Here is an 18672-nt window from a genome sequence, read left to right as displayed (position 1 = left end):
AAAAATATTACATTTTAGCATTTACTCCTTCAATCTACAAAATACAACCTATACGGTTATATTTTGTAGATTGAAGGAGTAAATGCTAAAATGTAATATTTTCATGTTTTCAACATGCGCTGCTGCTAGCTTATACGGTAATGAGATTTATTTGATTTAATTGTTTTTTTTTTATTAAGTAATATTTTATTATTAAGCTTTCCGCTACACAAAATAAGGTTATAGTTTGATTTAATGCTGAGAAAGCCCATTTCAACAGTGTCCACAAATTAATTACATTTTAAACCCAAGATTTTTTCCCCCCTTAACAGTCCTGCAACTGCAGGTGGCGCCAAACGCACCTTTAAGCAGCACATGTCCTGAGACTTTGTGGAAACTTCTTGAGAGGACTGAAGAAAGTCAATCTCCAACAGGAGCGAGAGAAGCAGAGAGCAGTGCAGAGGACCATCCGCCTACAAAGTTTCACCTCTGCGGACATCCGAGGCTTAGTAAAGTCCAGAAGAGCTCTGCATTCTCCCGCTATAAACTGACCTGTGAGAAGAGCTTGCGGTGGATGTAAGAGCGCTCAAGGCAGAAGAAATGCGCAGAGGAACAGTGAAAGAGCTGCACGGATGCCAGCGCAACTTCACACTGATCATCGTGCTGCTCGTAGTCCACTGCGGTAGGCGATTAAACTCATGCATTTGCACTTTACTTTGTTAATAATCGAATTACTTATAATTAAACAGAGCCTCATCTGTCGAGTTCATAGGAAACACTGAGCAGACGAAAACTAATTCTGATATTATTATTAAAAATGATTTATGGAAACGTCTCAAATTACAGCACAACGTCAACGCAACATAAATGTGGAATATTCAATCTTAGTAAATTAAGTGTTCTTTATTTGCATTTGTATATGTGCTGTAATTTGTACAATGTTATGTAAAATGACTTAAAAAATGTCATGATGTAACGTTAGAACAAATAGTTAGAGGTGTCGATTCATTCAGTAGCCCTCAGGTTTTTTTGTTTGTTTACCTATTGAGTCGTGTTGCCAAAGGGCTGTCTAACAGTTTTAGTGTCATTGGAATGACAATAAAGCTCTTAAAGTGCACTGATTGAGAGAGTAACAGTCTTAAATTCTCAGTTGGAGTCTCTTTGTACTGTCTGAGCTGCTTCATTTGCCTTAGAATAGCACTTTGACGTAAGATAGCATCCAATTATACTGAGCAAAGAGCCTAAAAAGGTACATTAACTTCTATGAGCTTTTCATTATTTCCTAATTCACAAGGATGAGATCTATACCAAAGACCAACTTAAATGTAGTTGTACACGTTTGAACAACACTTTATTCAGAGTGTTTATGTTACATGAGTGGATGTTACTATTATTAATTACTGCAATAGTTAAAACAATAACAGTAAGTAGGCCTACAGACAACTTACAAAATAACTAAGAGTACATGTAGTTATCAATAATCAGTGTACCTGTAAATACACTGCAACATGGACACTATAAAATAGAATAATCAGGTTTAGTTTTAGGTCATATTATAATAATAATAAATATTTTTTTAATAATAATGAGCATACAGTGCATATATATATATATATATATATATATATATATATATATATATATATATATATATATATAAAACATTTCAAGATATTTTTTTTAAATAAGCAAACTAACAGTTAAGTGTGTGTGAAACGCTAATCAGATTTGAACCCAAGCATAAATTACTTAAACTATAAATATTTAAGTTGAATTGTCAGATTAAGTTACATTATACTACAGCATATCAGCAGATTTTTGACAAATTTGACTGACAAAGCAACAACCTGCTCGCAAATCAAGTAATATATCATTTGTACTCGGACTTCAATGTCAGTCCATGACGTTGCAGGGAATTTTAACAATTGCTCCTCATTTATAACTTAAGGCACTGACTAAGACCATTGGTGCTGTGGTTTGGATGAATTTCATTCCAGATTCCCGCTTTGTTCCTTGTGTGCCGGGATCTCTTTACTGTAGGATGGGAGAAATGGACTCCATTTTAAGTTTTGGCTTAGAGTTAGTTTGAGATTTTAGCTGATGGATGAGGTTTTTGTCAATATGTGGCTCCCTACACCTTGTCGATATAAATGCAATAGTGTTTTCACATCTGTTCTAGATAGTATCACTGGATATTTTGTCACAAAATGTAAACCTTTTTAGATGGAGTTTTATAGGCACTACACTACATATATCTAGCTATGTCATATTTTTGAGAGCGGTGGGCAAAATAGAAACAGACGGCTTCCGTGATCCAGTCTTTGGTTTTAATAGTAGTTGGTAGATTATAAATCACTGGGGTGGAACTCTATCAGTGCATTATACTGCTAGGCGGGATGTTGACACAAAAGCCACTTTGCCTCCAAGAAAAGCCGACGAGGGAGGATTTGACTCGCCGTAGTAAAATTCATTGGTTTAATCTGGTCTTCAAGTGTACAGTACAGTTACTCAAGCATCAAGGCTCCCGTCTTAAAATAAAAAAATAAAAAAAACCTTCATAGATGTTGAAGGAATGCCCATTCAACCACATGTTCTAACTTTGTGAAAGCCACGCAACACTTGTGAACCGTTTTGCTTTTTGTTGGTATGACTTTATAAATCTGTTTAATGTCAGAGGCTTGTGTGTATTGTATCACAAGTTGTAATTTTTTTCTGCTCTTTCTGCAGAGTTATAAATCTTTAAATCTGAGGTGTCAAACACATGAAGTTACTGTGCATTTTATCTTTTATTACTAAATACTGAAAGTTGGCTGGATTAAAAAACTTGGCTTGTCTTGTTCAATAAACAGAATGTGGGGAGAATTATGTAGCCTACCGGCAGTTTTAACACTTTGATGAATTGCTCTCTATTGCCCTATCTTTTGTGTAAGTCTTCTGTCAGAGCTGGATGTTTAGGTCTTGGATATGAGCTTAGAGAATGATCTGTGTATTTTCACTTGTCTTTAGTGATGGTGTGATTCAAGCTCTTAGTCCGTGTCTCTTTGTTTGGGTTTGTGGTGGAGAAACTGGCAGAGTGTATAACCATTCAATTTCATTATCCAGCTTCGGGGACATCAGAGTGATTAGAACATCATTAAAAACTCACAAACAAGTGTTTTTGCAACCGTTTTTATTTTATTTTTTACGTTGTTGCATTGTTTTTTAATGTTGTAAAAAATCTTAGTCTAGGTGGCAGTTTGCTGCACTTAATCAACTCAATTATATTTATCTTTATACTTGGAAAGTATAAAAAATGTAAAAATGGATAAAATAGTAATAAAAATGAAAATGTCATATTATTGTCTCATTTATTTATTGTTTTCATGGTGTTTGTATGGTGTGTTAAAAAAAAAAAAAAAACTAAATTTTTATTATTTTCATCATCCATTCCAAAGTGAATGCCAGCAGCTGGAGCAATGTCATATTTATTTAATTTTGTCAGTGTTTAGTAATCTTTATCTTTTTTATGGCTTGTGGCAGCATATTGTATTGGGTTACATAGAGAAGTCTTACCCACCTTGTCCTTTGCCTTTTTGGCCTGAAAAATGCTGATGGTAATATACATCACAGGCCAAAAGGTCTGCGGTGAATATAATAGGAAATGAGCTGCCATGATTATCTAAGCGATCAGACGTCTGCCAACACTTATCAAATAATTACTTTCCCTTGCCTGCCCAATGAAATGTGCCAGGATACGCTACGTTTCACATTTTAGAGGGCATGATGAAACATGGCTTTTTAATTTTAGCTGTAAATGTGTCGGAAAGTAAAGCTCTGAAGCCTGTTTACGTTGTATTAAGGACTCAACTAACCCTCAATGCATAAAGACTGGCAAATTTCTTGCCGCCCACAGTTGGGTCTTTGTACCTGCCATGCTCCCAGTGAGCTCATAAATACCTAACCTTTACTGCCTGTTCAGTCGGAGATTGATATTTGCTCTAAAAATGAAAATATATGTGCAAAGTATCAGTCATCTGGGAGATTGCGCTCTTTTCCTTCACACAGTGCTGGTCTTGACAGCGTCAGGTTTCTATCTCTGAGGAGAGCTTTGTACATTCATAATTCGGTCTCGCTGTCAGTCTTGGAACATTTTTTTCTCCTAAATAATGCGGCCTAGTAGTCAAAGTCTGGCTCTGATTTGCAGTAGTACATTGAGTGATAGAAGTTTGGGTGTTGAAAACGCTGCTATACTCATGCACCCACATACTCGATGCTGATTAAGCCATTTGTAAAGGATTCTTTGGCACTGGCTCTCCTATGAGGTTCCAGTCTAATCAGGTTTTTGTTCGTTTCTGCATGTTTTTTCAAATGCTGGTTCTTTGCTACACTGTACCTTGACTTGAACGGTGAGGAACAGTTGACAGTTTTCACAGAGTGTGATAGACAGTTCAGCCCTGGCATGGGTTCTGATGTTTATCCATGCTGTTCCAAATGGAACGAGGAAGGCATAAAGGAATTCAAATTTGACACCTTGGGGCTCCAAAATGTCCCACTCTCACTTCACCCTCGCATCACAGTATGGAACGTTTCTTAGAATTGCTGTTTTCTTTAGGTTATTTTTTTATTTTTCAATTAAAATCCAACCGGGTACCTTTGAATCAGCAGTTTTGTTTTTGACCTTATATTTGCAATTGCGGTTGTTTTTTGGGAGTTAAAATAAGAGAAATCTGCTGACACCAGCTGGCCATCGGGGTTTCTCTGAGCAGAGGTGATCATGATGATCTATAGAATGCGCACATGCTGTCTGGTGTTTGCTTGTATTTAGTATTTATATGCAGAAATTATTTTACACCAGTGTTTTGTCTGACCCGCACAGACTGTGGATTTGTGACTTTGCTGAAATGATTGAATGCTTCTTGCACTCTTAGTGGCCCAAGTGGGAGAAGTGTCAGGGTAAGTACATTTTCAGTTCATGCAATGTGTGCATGTGTGTTTATGTGTGTATGTACACGCTGGGAGTGTTAAAACTGTGCAATCCACATCTCAGTAAATAAAATGTGATGGGTGTTAGACACTGCACAATGCTAGCGTAACATGTCCCTATTGCAGCATTCAGCATTCATAGGCTGAATATTAATTTAGGATTTATTTGTAATATTCAAACATGCTTAAATCTTTTGGCATTCTTCCTATAGTCAAATTGAATTAATCGGCCTGCTCTTTAGGAGATCCAGTAAGCTTTTTAAGTATGTTTTGATTGCTTTTGATTCTTTGTTTTAGTTTTTGGTAATTACTTAACAGAATCGGTTTTTTTAGCTTCTTAAGTAAAAAAAAAATGTTCAAGACTGTGATGATTAGCTCTGATAAAGTGATTTGTGTTTAAAAAGCTGACTTCAGACACAATGATGTGAAATAAAAAGAATCGGAACCGTCCTCGCTGTCTTGTTTTGAGAGTCCCACTCTTTTCATAAACCTTTTTTTTAAGATTTTGTTGAAATAATATTATGCGCTGACAGCAACTCGTGAGCATTTTCAATTGTTGGGTTGCAGTTGAGGATTAGGATACCCGGAGTGAAGCCTCTCAGCTTTTATGGACATTTACCCACAAGCAGCAGGCGAACAAAGAGCTTTTAAACAGCTGTTTGTTTGTTTAGGCTCTGTTTTTTGTGTGCTTGTCAATGCCAGTGGGTCACAGTTAAACACAAGTCACTGTTTGTCCTGTTACTTCAGGACAAAAGCCAAAGGACTATTTAATGTTGGTTGGCTTTGTTAGAGGCCAGCAGAGAAAATCTGAGGTGTTGAAATGAAGGATTACTAAAAACAATAACATTACATTTCTTAAAAAAGAAATTGCTGAAGTTTCAAATGTAATTGAATTGGTTTTTAATTGAAATAACAGATAATTGTTGAATCATCAGTTGATGAAAGGAGTAGTTATTTATTGCTATATTGTAATGCTATATGGGTCGTTCTGTTTCAGATCAACCAAATTTCGGAAACTTCCTCGGCTCAGATTTTTTATTTTGTTAAGATTTTTTTTTCTGTAGAATGGCAAACATAAATGGTGATGAAAGCTAAAATATTAAACTTCCCATATGTATATTTACTGAGTAATCTGTTATTTTGTAGATGGGGGTCAAAATGACAAAATGACAAATTTCAGCTAAGATTTGGAGCCAGTTTACAGGGGTGTAAAAATTACTTAAGAAAGCTGGAAAGAGCATTATGTTATTTTTAGACCGAGAACCAGAATCTAAAAAGATATTAAGAAGTCTTTAATACTTCTTGAGTTAAACGCATGCAAACTTGAGGCTATAACCATAGGAAGTGCTTTTTGCCATTTTCAACTGTGACCAATGAAACAAAAAGGGCTAAAGTCAACAGATTTTACTAATAGAGCTACCAGTATCTGTGTAAAAATAACGAATGATGCTGCCAGCTTTCTAAAGTAATTTTTACACCACTGTAAATTGGCTTAAAATTGTAATTTTGACCCCCCTCTACAAAATAGCGGATTACTCCGTAAATACACATCTGTGACATTTTGGCTTTCATCACTATATATATTTGTCTTTCTACAGAAAAGTAAAATAAAATCGAAAATTTGACACTGAATGACATATCCTAGCGCAGACGCACACACACACACACACGCACACACACAACATAAAACTGGTGTACAGGAAAACTCCATCTAGTTTTCTGTCTTTACATCAATATTCAATAAAAATCTAATTTTCTTTTACAATTGGAAACATAAAAATGACATTTTTCTTAAAAGGGGCTGTCAGCCCAATCGCTGGCTTTGTGTATTCCTCCATTCCCTCCACATCTATTTTTCCTTGGGTTTGGTTGTTGTCTCTTTCCTTTTCACTCATTTGTGCAGGCAGCTAACAGTCATTCAGCTCTCTTACTCTGTGGCAAAGCAGAAATGACTTACCCGACCACACCGACCAAGGAATCCTGAAATAAAAAGCTTCATTTCCCTATTGCTTTGTGATTGGAAGCCAAACAGGCCACAGAGGCTTGGGAGACCTCTGCCCAGCTATGCATACACAGAGCTCTCAAAGTCTGACCCCAAAGATCTGTGAATAGCCCTCAACCAGATAACTTCAGCATGTCTTGATCAAGCTAAGGCTGAAGGGATTATCCATCGCCTCTGAGTATTACTTTATGTAATTTCCTCAACAATGACAAGCACTGACCATATGAGTCTCTCATATGAGTGTACTGTAGCCTACATGTATCGTTCATGTTTATGAAATACAGCACTGCTCGTGTGGCTCTACGCTGTGTGTTTGCCCGTGGCAGAGAGGAATCTCATCAAGGCTCACGTAGATGGAAATTTTATTCAACAGGAATGTCTTCTCCAGTCCCAGTGGAATCTCTCAGAGGCGGATCAAAATCTTAAATGGCGTTGAGGGGAAAATTGAGTCTACCTGTTTGAACTAGCTCTTTCAGATTTCCACGTTAACAGTTATTTCATTTCCTTTTGGATGTTTTTCAACACCAGCGCTACTTTATAGCATTTTCAACATTTTGAGACAAAGACCAAAATTATGTTCAGCTTTTGGAAGCTGTGTCATGGACATTATTCAGATAAGATGCTATATTTAACTTTATGCAAATGAAAACCGGATAGTTGGGATATTATATTATATTATAAAATTTTATTTTCATATGATTTACTTTATTTTTGTTTTATTTTATTTTATGTCATGTCATTTTATTTCATGATGACAGTGCCTAGACTGCAGGGTGGCTAATGGCCAAAGAAAGTATTATAGAACTTAGAAGCAAATTGACAAACAGAATTGAAATGAAATGTAAATTACATTTACATATTATGATTATATGTGTTTACAACATATCAAATATACATATTATATTCACGGTGTATTTAGATATTAAATTCCACTTAATATTAATGCATTATACATTAATATTTTTTTCCACAGTGTCCACGGTTTGTCTCAAAATGAATTGTTCATTGGCCTGATCAGTCCTCTACTTCTGCAGACTTTAACTTCAACAAGTGAGGGTCAAAGACATGAAGAGAGAGGAAGCAGGGGTATGTGTGAAGACTTAATACCCTCACTGCTATAGATATACAGCCCACTTCTCAACAAAAGAGATTTACTGGACTAGGAAACTGGCAGATGAGTTATTCAACCAAACAGGGGAATGAGGTCAAGTGAATGGAGCAGCTGTGAGTAAAGCAGAAGCTAGAAAAGTGTAGGCTTTCATTATTCCACTCATTTTACACCAGTACAAGGCCATCCATCTCTGTCCTGCTTCTAGTTTTATGATACTGTATAGACAGTTGGAAACAAAATAAAATGCAGTAAATTCACATAGATCTACTATGTTCTACTCATATTTGTCTATGTGGCTATGCATTCCACCAAGACTTGAAAGTTTAACAAACACATATTCTCTTTGCATATAAATTCCATATTAAATTCATTTATTGAAATTCCAGCGATACAACCTTTTATTTACATGCGTGCTGTTCTGTTGTGTAAGTAAATGTGTAAAACTTCAGCGGGATCTGTGGCCTGGCTGGAAATTTGGCTCCACTTTTTCGGGGTGAACAGGCCTGTTACCAATATTTTGTATTATTATTTTTGACATGCACTGCTGTACTGCCGGTTTTAAATGGGAGGCACATTTCGCTTGATTCATTACTGTTTTATAGCACGTCCAAACACTGAAGCTGGTAAAACAAATCTATTTTTTTGTATATTTTCCTTTAACTAGCCAGTGAGAAAAAGTATGAGAAATGAAAGTGATTGGCAATACCAGTTTTCTCAGCTGTAGTTATATCTTGTAGTGGAATGTACTTCATTTGAGATTTTGAAGACGTTCTGCTATTTTAAGATTTTCAATATAGCACACACATCATTGTGTTATAAGGAAAAGGCAAGCATGTATGCTGTTCAAGATTTCTCATTTTGTATTGCATAGGAACGGTTTTAATATCCTGGAAAAACTATCCTTTCATTTTTTATGGCAATGGATTACGATTGGTTGCTGATGACCTTATGTTCAGGTCACAGACTAAACTGAGTCTGTGAAGTGTTTCAATAAATCATTTTCTGTTGAAGTTTTTGGATTGCTACTATATTTTAGGTAAACATATATATGTAAGACTAATATCGTAAGAAGGGAAGGTGGAAATCTTTTTTTCTCTTCCTCTTATTGACTGAAAATATCTAGACAGGAGCTCCCTCAGGTTTGTGGAGAAATGAAAACACTCTCCACCAGTAGTGTATATTACACTTTAAGCAGGTCACTGAATCTTTCACCAAGATTATGACATTAATCCATCCTCAGAAGGCAATAAAATACCCTCTCAATTTTTACTGCTGTCAACACTTTGTGTCTGACTCTATTATTTTATCCCCCCCCCCCCCTTCAAAAAATCACTAACCACAAATATGCTTGTAGTTTCTCGTTCTCTCCTCAAAGTGGAAGTTGCATGCACCACTCACACTGTTTCTCATCTTGAAGGTGGTCTTGGACGGACCTCAAGATTGCCTGGATGCTTAGTAATATGAAAGTAATTAGCAGTGGTTTCATGGTGTGCTGAGATACGTGCAATAACAAAGTGACTATGAGTCACTGGTGCCCAAGTCAGTGCTTGAAGTCAAATTTTACCATCATCGGTGTGGGTAAACACCTGCAACCAGGGCTTAAAATTAACACTTGCCAAGTGCCAAATGTAAGTAAAATTTAGCATTGGAGAGTATATCAAACCGTGTGACTAGGCAATGGCCGATATGTTTTTTTATTTTTTACTTTATTATGATTGGACAGATCACAGCTGACAGGAAGAGAAGCGGGAGAGAGATGTGAGGTGGAAACAGAAAAGGTCCTCGAGTTGGGATTCGAACTAAGGACACGTGTATGTCGGCGCTTTTTAACTTTTAAAAAATTAATTCTAACAATGCCTTAGAACACGGTATGGTTTAACGTCATGATCAAATTCTGATGCATTGTGTTTTTCAGAGTGAAGTGCTGTGTATTTGTTTAAAATAAATAAAAAAATTGTGTATAGTAAATGCTGTTTATAATAAATCTCTGCAAGAACCATGAGTTTGAGTCGCTAATAACATGCACTTGAAAATGTGACATGCACTAAATATCCAAGTTTGTAATAAGATTGTTTTATAAAAACAGTTTTTAACAAACAAAAGAAAGCATTTCAGATGAGAAGTTTTATTGTGGTTTTCTGCCCAAATAAAAAAAAGAATCAAAGAAAAAACAACTATTATTAGTATTGTACGGAGCTCCGCACGTGACGTGAGAAAAAATTAATCGTGCGCAAAGTTTACTAATTCATTCCCTCGACGTACTAAACCGTGCACACCATTACGGTTTCGTTTCCTCGATTTGCTTAATCATCCACACAATTTACTAATTCGCTCTCTCAATTTATAAATTGTATAAATGATTTAGCAAATCGAGGGAATGAAATAATAAATCGTGCACACGATTTAGCCTTTTTTTTTCCTGGATGCCATGTGCAGGGCTCTGTAGTATTCTAATTGTACTGTATAATAATAATAATATTACTATACATTGTAATTATTATAATGAAATACTTTGTATTACTACTGCTACTACTACTTTAATAATACTACTAATAAAACTTGCAAGTAGGCGTGTTCTCACAATTTGTTCTGTGTGTGTGGCAAAATGTTAGTTTTAGGCCCTGCCTGCAACTACCACTGAGGATTGCATTTGATGTTTAGAGTTACTCAAATTAATTTTAAATAGGCTACTTTTAATCAACTAGGATCCATTAAATTGATGAAAAGTGATTATCTTATAATTTGATAATCAAATGTTTCCCAAGAACAAAATCAGCATATAATAATGATTTCTGAAGGGTCACATGACACTAAAGACCTGGAGTGAAATGTTGAAAATGTGTGTGTATTTATTATATATATATTTAAGTTAAGAAATTAAGTTAAAAAAGAGAGTAACATATAATCAGTGCAGCGTAGGACCAATGTACAGTAGAACGCTCATTAACCAAAAACATCTGAATGTAGATTACATTAGATTGACCAATTAGAATAAAGTATTCTAGAAATGTACCTTCCTTTTCCACAGGGAGAAAGTCAAAGCATTCTCTCCTGGTCTACAAGCACCTCAAAAAGTCTGGAAAATATTCCCAGCTGTAGTGTCACAAGGGCTTTACATGGCCACTGCCGCTCCACAATTCCCTCCTAATTGATTGTCCATTTTCCTTTCCAGAGACCAGGCCAAAGTGGTTCTGTAAGCAAGTAAGAGTGTATGGATCTTTGCCAGAGCTTGTCCACTCAGCTTTAACATCTGCATCTGGAAGTGTATCCACGGGTTTGAATACTGTTTTCTGTATCACTCAGCTCTCAGGCTTTGAGTGATATGGACGTTAAGCATGATGCTGACCCTGCTCTGCATTTCTCAGCGTCTATGATGTTGTTTTTTAGTTTAGATTTACACCTATATTGAAGCATTTCCCAAAACTAACAGGATGCAATAACACAGAAACAGAGACTAAGATAACAAGGCAAACATTTCTGGCAGGCGCAGCTTGAGATGAGATATTTCTCAGAAGGTAAAGCCATTTTCACCTCTTCTTGAAGAAGCTAGGCCAAAAATAATCTATGTGAAGCATATCTCACAGTTCTTTTGAGCCTTGAAGAAAGCACAGAAAACCTGGACTAAGCATAGAAAAAGTTTTGTTAGTTTTAAGATATCCGTTATCAGTTCTGACTGAACTTGCTGCACACGTCTGAAGAAGAAAAATGGAATCGAAGAGGGAAATGTATCATCTGAAAGTCTTTTTAATATCTAAAGCATTTGTTAAGCTCAAGGCTTTGATGTTATTAGCAAAGCATAACTAATAGAGCTCTTATCAGCTTACTGATAACTTTATCTCTATCTTTTAATCTTTTTAAAGGGAAGAAATATGACGAAATACAGATGTGGACATCAATTGCACATTTGGAATGGAAACCAAAGTAACTGTTTTAGTCCTGCAATAGCAGTAGTCTTGATTAATCAGTGTCTGTTACATAACTAGTTTAAAATTAGTGACTGTAGTATAGTATTTTACCAAATGGTGCTCAGGAAAATTCTGTGATCTGATTGGCTCTTCAGAGTGCTACTGTTTCTCTATGGCAATGTTTCTTTTTATTTTTAATGTGTTTGCTTCTCTCAGGCTCAGACAGTCTTTGTCTCCCTCTGAACAGGAAATATGCACCTTATTTAAGTAGTTTTGGGGCTATTCTTCCATCAAGCAGAGATTACTGAGGAGATTTTCGGGAGTTTGTGTTTTGCCCTCAGCCTGCAGTTGGCAGGATTTTACTTTTTCACACCAGCAGTGGCATTTTACTCCAAATAACGAAATGGCCAGATGTCAGTACCACTCTGTTTGACTCCTGGTACACAGTTCAATAGGTTGAGAACTACCTACCTTTTACTGCTGTAAAATGCATTTTCCATGGCTTAAGGACCATTTACACAGAATGCAGTTTTGTGGTTTAAAAATCTAAGAAAGGGTAGTGGAACAGAAACAAAATGAATTTAAAAGCTGAACAAAAGATGCAAAAGATGTGCTAGCTCATCTTTACATAGAAAAACAATGGAAATGTAGCAAAACACAAAAAGGAGAAGTTTAACAGAAGGATTGAGCTGCACTTTTCCATGAAAGGGAACGTAGATGACAGTTTCTAAAGCTTGTGTTATTCCAAGTCTAACTGTACAATAGTTTTGCATGATAAATAGTCCAAATGTATTATTTTCTGCTATTTATCATTTTTTAAACATTTATTTATTTAGTCATTTTGAAGCTCATCAACTTTCGTAGCATTTTGAGTGTTTAATTTGAGTTTAATGGAAATAATTAAAGTTTTTTTCCGTTTTCAATTATTTTTTTATACAAATTTCAAGAGAAATGTATATTTTAGTGAGATTAAAACAACTTTCATTGGTAATAGGTTGTAATAACTGTCATTTCATAAACATGGAAATATAAAAACGTAGCCAAAGTTTATATCAGAACTGGTTCATTTATAATAAAAAATATTTGGATTAAGCAAGCACTTGACAGATATGTAAGCCCTCAGGCTATCCATTGGCCTATTTTTAGACTATCTGTGTCCATAAAAAGCAATGCCATGCTTCATTAGAGAAGGTCTGACTGCATGTTTCCTCTCAGTCAGAGGTTTGCTTCACACCTCACTGTACAAGTATTTGAAAGGAAGCCACATGCTCTTGGTACCAGATCGACATATTAAACGGTACGCTGTACTTGCTGTGGTGCTCTGAATCCCTGGCTCCAACTATAGGTTTCAATTATTCCACCGCTGCCATGTTTTCAAGGAAAGCAAACATGGAGATTCGCAGAACATTGAAGGCAGCTGCAACTCTCGAGTGAAAAGGGGCACAAAAGACCAGAGGGGGTGCTTCTGAAGGAAGTAGAGGGAAAAAGCAGGGTGACGGAGAACAAAAATCCAAGAGAAGGAGGAAGGGGAGGGGGGTGAAGATGTTTTATTAATGGCCAGGCATTAAAAGGGTAATAGAAATTATAAATTGAAGCAATCTGTTGAAACTGAACCCTCTGCTTCAGGCATGTACATTGCAAAATCCATTGGGTGCACTGCCACGAAGGAGCATTGTACTTCAAGACATATAGCCGCAACTAGAAATTAGGGTTTCCTGTGTAGACAGGAAGTTATAAAAAGGAAAAAGGGCAAGACACAAATTCGAATTCTTCATAGAAAGCAAGAAAAATCAATGAAGGGGAAGAGTGAGGCTGCTGTTTGGAAAAGAGGCACCCTGCTTTTCCTTTAGCTAACATGAGAATAACTCTGAACCTTGTCGTGCTGCTTGATTGGCATGATGTGAGTCTGTAGACCGATGAAGGGAGGGTTTTTATGAGGGGGTGCTCATCAAAGGATTCGGTCCCCTCATGTTGGTGGGACTTGAAGCCCTAGACTCTCAGAGCCAGCAGGGAGTCTCTACCCTCAAGGGAAAAAAGGGAAATACGATAGGCCTTTCTCTGACACCTGTCTATCTCTTTGTGTACCTTAACTGTCATAAACGGCTGATTTACATGTTTTTCAGGCTTATATGTTCTCTGTGGGCTGGCTTCGTGCTTTCTACATTGTGGAAACACCATCTGTATTTCTGATTTAGCCAGGCAGACCCTTAAGTGTCGTTTATAGCAGATGGGGGATTTTTTCCCCTTTGCTTGCTCGTTTTCCCATCCGTGAAATTAAGAGAAATCGCACACAAACAGAGAACCAGTTAATAAATCATGCAACAAGACGAGAGATGGATACGCCTGCTTGCAAGCTAAAAGTAAACTTAGCATGAAGCAAAGTTTGTCAAGGCAAAATATGAATGTTGGCTTGACAAAGACTTGTTTGAAAGTTTTGAAAGATTCAAATTCCAATTGAACTTCCCGTGGGGCGTGGCCAATTAAATTCAAATCCACACTTCTGAACCTGAAGTGAAGCCAATTTTTTTAAATTCCACACTCTGTAACAAAGATGTTTTAAATATACAAAGTCCAATTTAGTCTAGACATTTTCTTAGACACTAAGTTCTTGTTCTAACATAAATAGTTGGCTTTCCATTAGAATGTAGTACACCACAAGAAGTATGTCATGAAAGAATAGACACACTCAAAGGATCACGTGCCAGTCCTGGTCTCATGTCTTGATTAGCGGAAATAACACGTCCCTTTAGAGGTGTGAGAGATAGGGAGTCTGCACCTTCATTTAGCACACTTGGCAAATGTAGTCCACAACATGCCTTGCAAGTGCTCACGCAATCCTCAGCTCATCTGGCAGACGAGAAAAGAACAGCTCTGCTAAAATAGAAACTAAAGTAATTTTACTTTCTGGATAAGAGCTCTGCAGAGAGAGAGAGAGAATTATGACTTGCAGAATTTGGAGGCAAGGCAAAAAAATCACAATATTTTGTCCACTGTTACGTTAAGTATTGACTCATACCGACAAATAATTAATCACTATACTGGCTGATAACCAATATTTTCATGATATATTGTAAATCCTTAAATGATAGTATGGTTGATCTAGAGGGGTTTGGAGGGAATAAGTGAGTGAGAGAGAAAAGATAATTACTCATAGTTCAGGCATGTTGACCATGTCATCAGACCATAAGTAACACTGGACTAAGAAAACAGAAGGGGAAGGCTAACCAGATCCTAGCAAACACCACCCAGACTCTAACGTCTGCAACACTGTGTGTGTGTGTGCGTGCGTGTGTGTGTGTGTGTGTGTGCTTGAGTGAGAGACAACAGTGGTTTGCTGTCATTCATCTTTCATTACGACACCAATATGTTTTCACTCAAAAAACAGAAGCCGTACAAGAACTTTTACTTTTCTGAAGCTGAAGAGATTTTACTGCATGTGTATTAGTGTTAGGACTTATTTGTGTGCATTAATAGGTGCAACATATATATCAGATAGCCTTGATTATGTACAAATACCAATATATTAAATATAAGTAAAATAAAGTTGTAATTTTGCAGACTTCCTAAAATTATTTATTATACATATTATCATTTTAGATGGTATATTTATCTAAAGAAAACACAATAATTGTTGAAATTCAGCGTTTTCATTTGCCTAAACATAATGACTTTTTATTTTAATCCTTTTTATTTCATCAGTATCTTTTATATCTAATTAATGAACTTATTTATTATTTCATTATTTATGTTACTATCTTATATAAGACTATATAAACCATTATTCTAATGTTTGAGTGAAATATTACATTTAATTTTATGATTTTAAACCCTTCATTATTGTTATTTTTCAAAAAAAACCTTTTTTTTTTTAGCTCTAGGTGCATTTATATCTTGAACAGACATCAGCACACTCAAGGGCTTGAATGTTGGTAAAATGCCACACGTCACATAGATGGGTTATAATGATTTTATGTGTGAACCTGCATTAGGCGGCTTTAGACCAACCTATCTCGGGTTGGTTTGGGGTTTGTGCTGTTTAAATTATTTTTCCATTGCTACAGGTACTTGAAGGATTAGTTCACCCAAAAATGAAAATTCTGTCATAAATTATTCACCCTCATTTCAGTCCAAACCCGTAAGACCTCCGTTCATCTTCGGAACAAATTAAGATATTTTTGAAGCTTTCCGAGAGCTCTCTGACCCTCCCGCAGACAACAAGGGTCCTTACACGATCAACGTCCAGAAACGTAGCAAGGAGATTGGTCAAATAACCCAGGTGACATCAGGGTTTCAACTGTAATATTACGAAGTTACGAGAATACTTTTTGTGCGCCAAAATAAAAAAATATAAACTTTATTCAACAATTTCATCTCCTCCGCGTCAACCTAGCGCCATTTTGGAGAGTACCCACTGAACGCAAACAGCGTATGTTGTTCTGTGGCAGCTGCGCCACGCGGATATGTTTGAGCTTTGATTTCAATGAAAACAAAGTATCCGTGTGGTGCAGCTGACACAGAACAACATATGCTGTTTGCTTTCAGTGCATACTCTCCAAAGTGGTGCTTGGCTGACACGGGGGAAACGAATTGAATAGTTTTTTTTGTGTTTTTTGGGGGGTTATTTTATGGATTATTTTACCGATCTCCTTGCTACGTTTCCGGATGTTGATCGTGTAAGGAACCTTGTTGTCTATGAGAGGGTAAGAGAGCTCTCGGAACGCATCAAAAATATCTTCATTTGTGTTCCGAAGATGAACAGAGGTCTTACGGGTTTGGAACGACGTGAGGGTGAGTAATCAATGACAGAATTTTTATTTCTGGGTGAACTAACCCTTTAAGCCAAGAATATTCTCTGTTTATGCTCCTTGGGAGACTGGGTTTAAAAATGAAGGTGGCTGGCATTTTCCTGATGAAAATGACGTTCTTAAATAAACTATGAACTCATAAGACTGAACAAAGCCTTGTGCTTAAGCCACGTGTACAATCATGGCATTCAATTTATTAAGCAGCAAACATGGCCAAACACTGTACTACAATGAATCACCAAAACCCTCATTCTCAGACTCTGTTTAAGTGATTTTGCGGTCAGAAAGCCACTTTTCTCCACCGTGCGCAGCAATATTGATATATTGTTGTTCCTTCTCTGGTAAATTGGAGTTAAAATGTATCTTCTGTCTCGTATAACATGGGCTTCTCATGCAGTCACAGTCTGTATCCCGCCTCACTAAATCACGTCCGACATGTGGCGTTCGGGTTCTGCTGGTTTACCCCGCCAGAGTCTGTATCCGCACATCCTGCAGGTCAACCTTCAGCTCACGTTGTAAATTTAGCTCGCCTCCTTTAAGAACAAAGCTCTATGAGGCCTGCAGACATTTAGATTGGCTATGAATACCGGCGTGCTGTGCACTGGAGAAGAAAGCCTGTGTTGAAACAGAGGGGCTAAAATGCAACTGTAGACATGTGTCGAGGCCAAGACACTCGAGACAAGAGGTGAGAAAAAGTGCATGACGCATGACTGAGTAACATAAATATATATATCTAGTTTTCTTAAGAGTTGTTTTTGTTTGACACGAATATCTCTGTGTCATCTGTACACTGTATTCAGGCTTTATTTGATTTTATTGGATCGGGTACTGCATACAAAGTGCGTGCCTCTCGTGTTTGGACTATCTTTTCCCTAGTGCTTCAGTTAGAACTCTATGGACCGTTTTACTATAATAGGCTTGAGCACAGAGAACTGAAACACTGCTTAAATTGTTTGTATATGCGTGTTGTAATTAAATTTGAGTTAAAATGACAGAGAATTATGAGTAGCATGCCTCTTTTAGATACAGTACCAAGAAAGCTGTTCCCTCATGGTTAAGCTGTGCTGTTCTACCAACAGCCAAGTGGGTCAAAAGGGTGATGTTATCAGAACACGTACAACATACTTCTTCAGTGGTCTAGAAGTAGTCTCGTCTTTGAATTTATTGCATACTACACTCTAAAAAATATATTTATTGATGTCAATTAATACAAAACTTATTAAATGTTTCGAAAGAAAATACAACTTTTTACTTAATGTTTAATTCAGTTTTTATTTGTTGATTGTAATTACTTGAGAAATTTACTAGCAATTTCTGAGTGATTTTCTTTTTATAGTTAAAGTACAGGAATTTATATGCAGTGTATCCTTTTACTTGCTTAAAAATATGCTCTTATGTCCTTAAAATATAAAACTAGTTTTTCTTAAAGCTGTTAACATTCTTCAAGTAAATATAAAGTCAAGTGAAGAAGAGTGTTGTATCATTAATAACCAAAAGTAGTTACTGTATTTGTGTTGCACAGTTTATTTTGTTTTAATTTTATTCTCAATCATATTAGAAAGAAATATCTCCAATGAGATTTTTCTCAGCTACCACATGTCTAAAAAGGTAAATGCCTCAGATGAACTTGTTCTGCAGTCAAAACTCCAAACAATTCTAGATTATTCCAAAAAGACAAAGCTATTGAGCTTTGCTATCCATATTAAGTTTCATAGCTGTTATACTGAGTATGTTTACAATTACAATACTTCTTCAAAGGAGAAAAGTCTGAGACAAACTCTTTGGCAATATACAACATCTCCCTTTTAGCATTAAGCATTAACATTTCCCTTTGAGATGTCATACACTGTAATGTTTTCCTCCTCTGCAACTCTACCTGTCACTGCACAAATGCACAGATTTTCAAAA

The 18672-nt window shown here is 36.4% G+C and overlaps 1 protein-coding gene across 1 annotated transcript in view; it reads left to right on the top strand.

Annotated features, from left to right (window-relative positions):
- The first annotated feature begins 365 nt into the window (after positions 1-365).
- The window catches only part of ror1 (receptor tyrosine kinase-like orphan receptor 1), a 112961-nt gene continuing 94654 nt past the window's right edge, over positions 366-18672 (top strand). The window contains exon 1 of the mRNA XM_026264993.1: positions 366-661. Coding sequence (XP_026120778.1) covers positions 580-661 — 82 coding nt within the window. The 5' untranslated portion in view covers positions 366-579. The remainder of the gene's footprint in view (positions 662-18672) is intronic.

The sequence above is a fragment of the Carassius auratus genome, chromosome 6 (genome assembly GCF_003368295.1).
Source record: "Carassius auratus strain Wakin chromosome 6, ASM336829v1, whole genome shotgun sequence".
Taxonomy (NCBI): domain Eukaryota; kingdom Metazoa; phylum Chordata; class Actinopteri; order Cypriniformes; family Cyprinidae; genus Carassius; species Carassius auratus.
The sequence above is the reverse complement of the archived record's forward strand: the minus strand, read 5'-3'. Positions and strand labels throughout refer to the sequence as shown.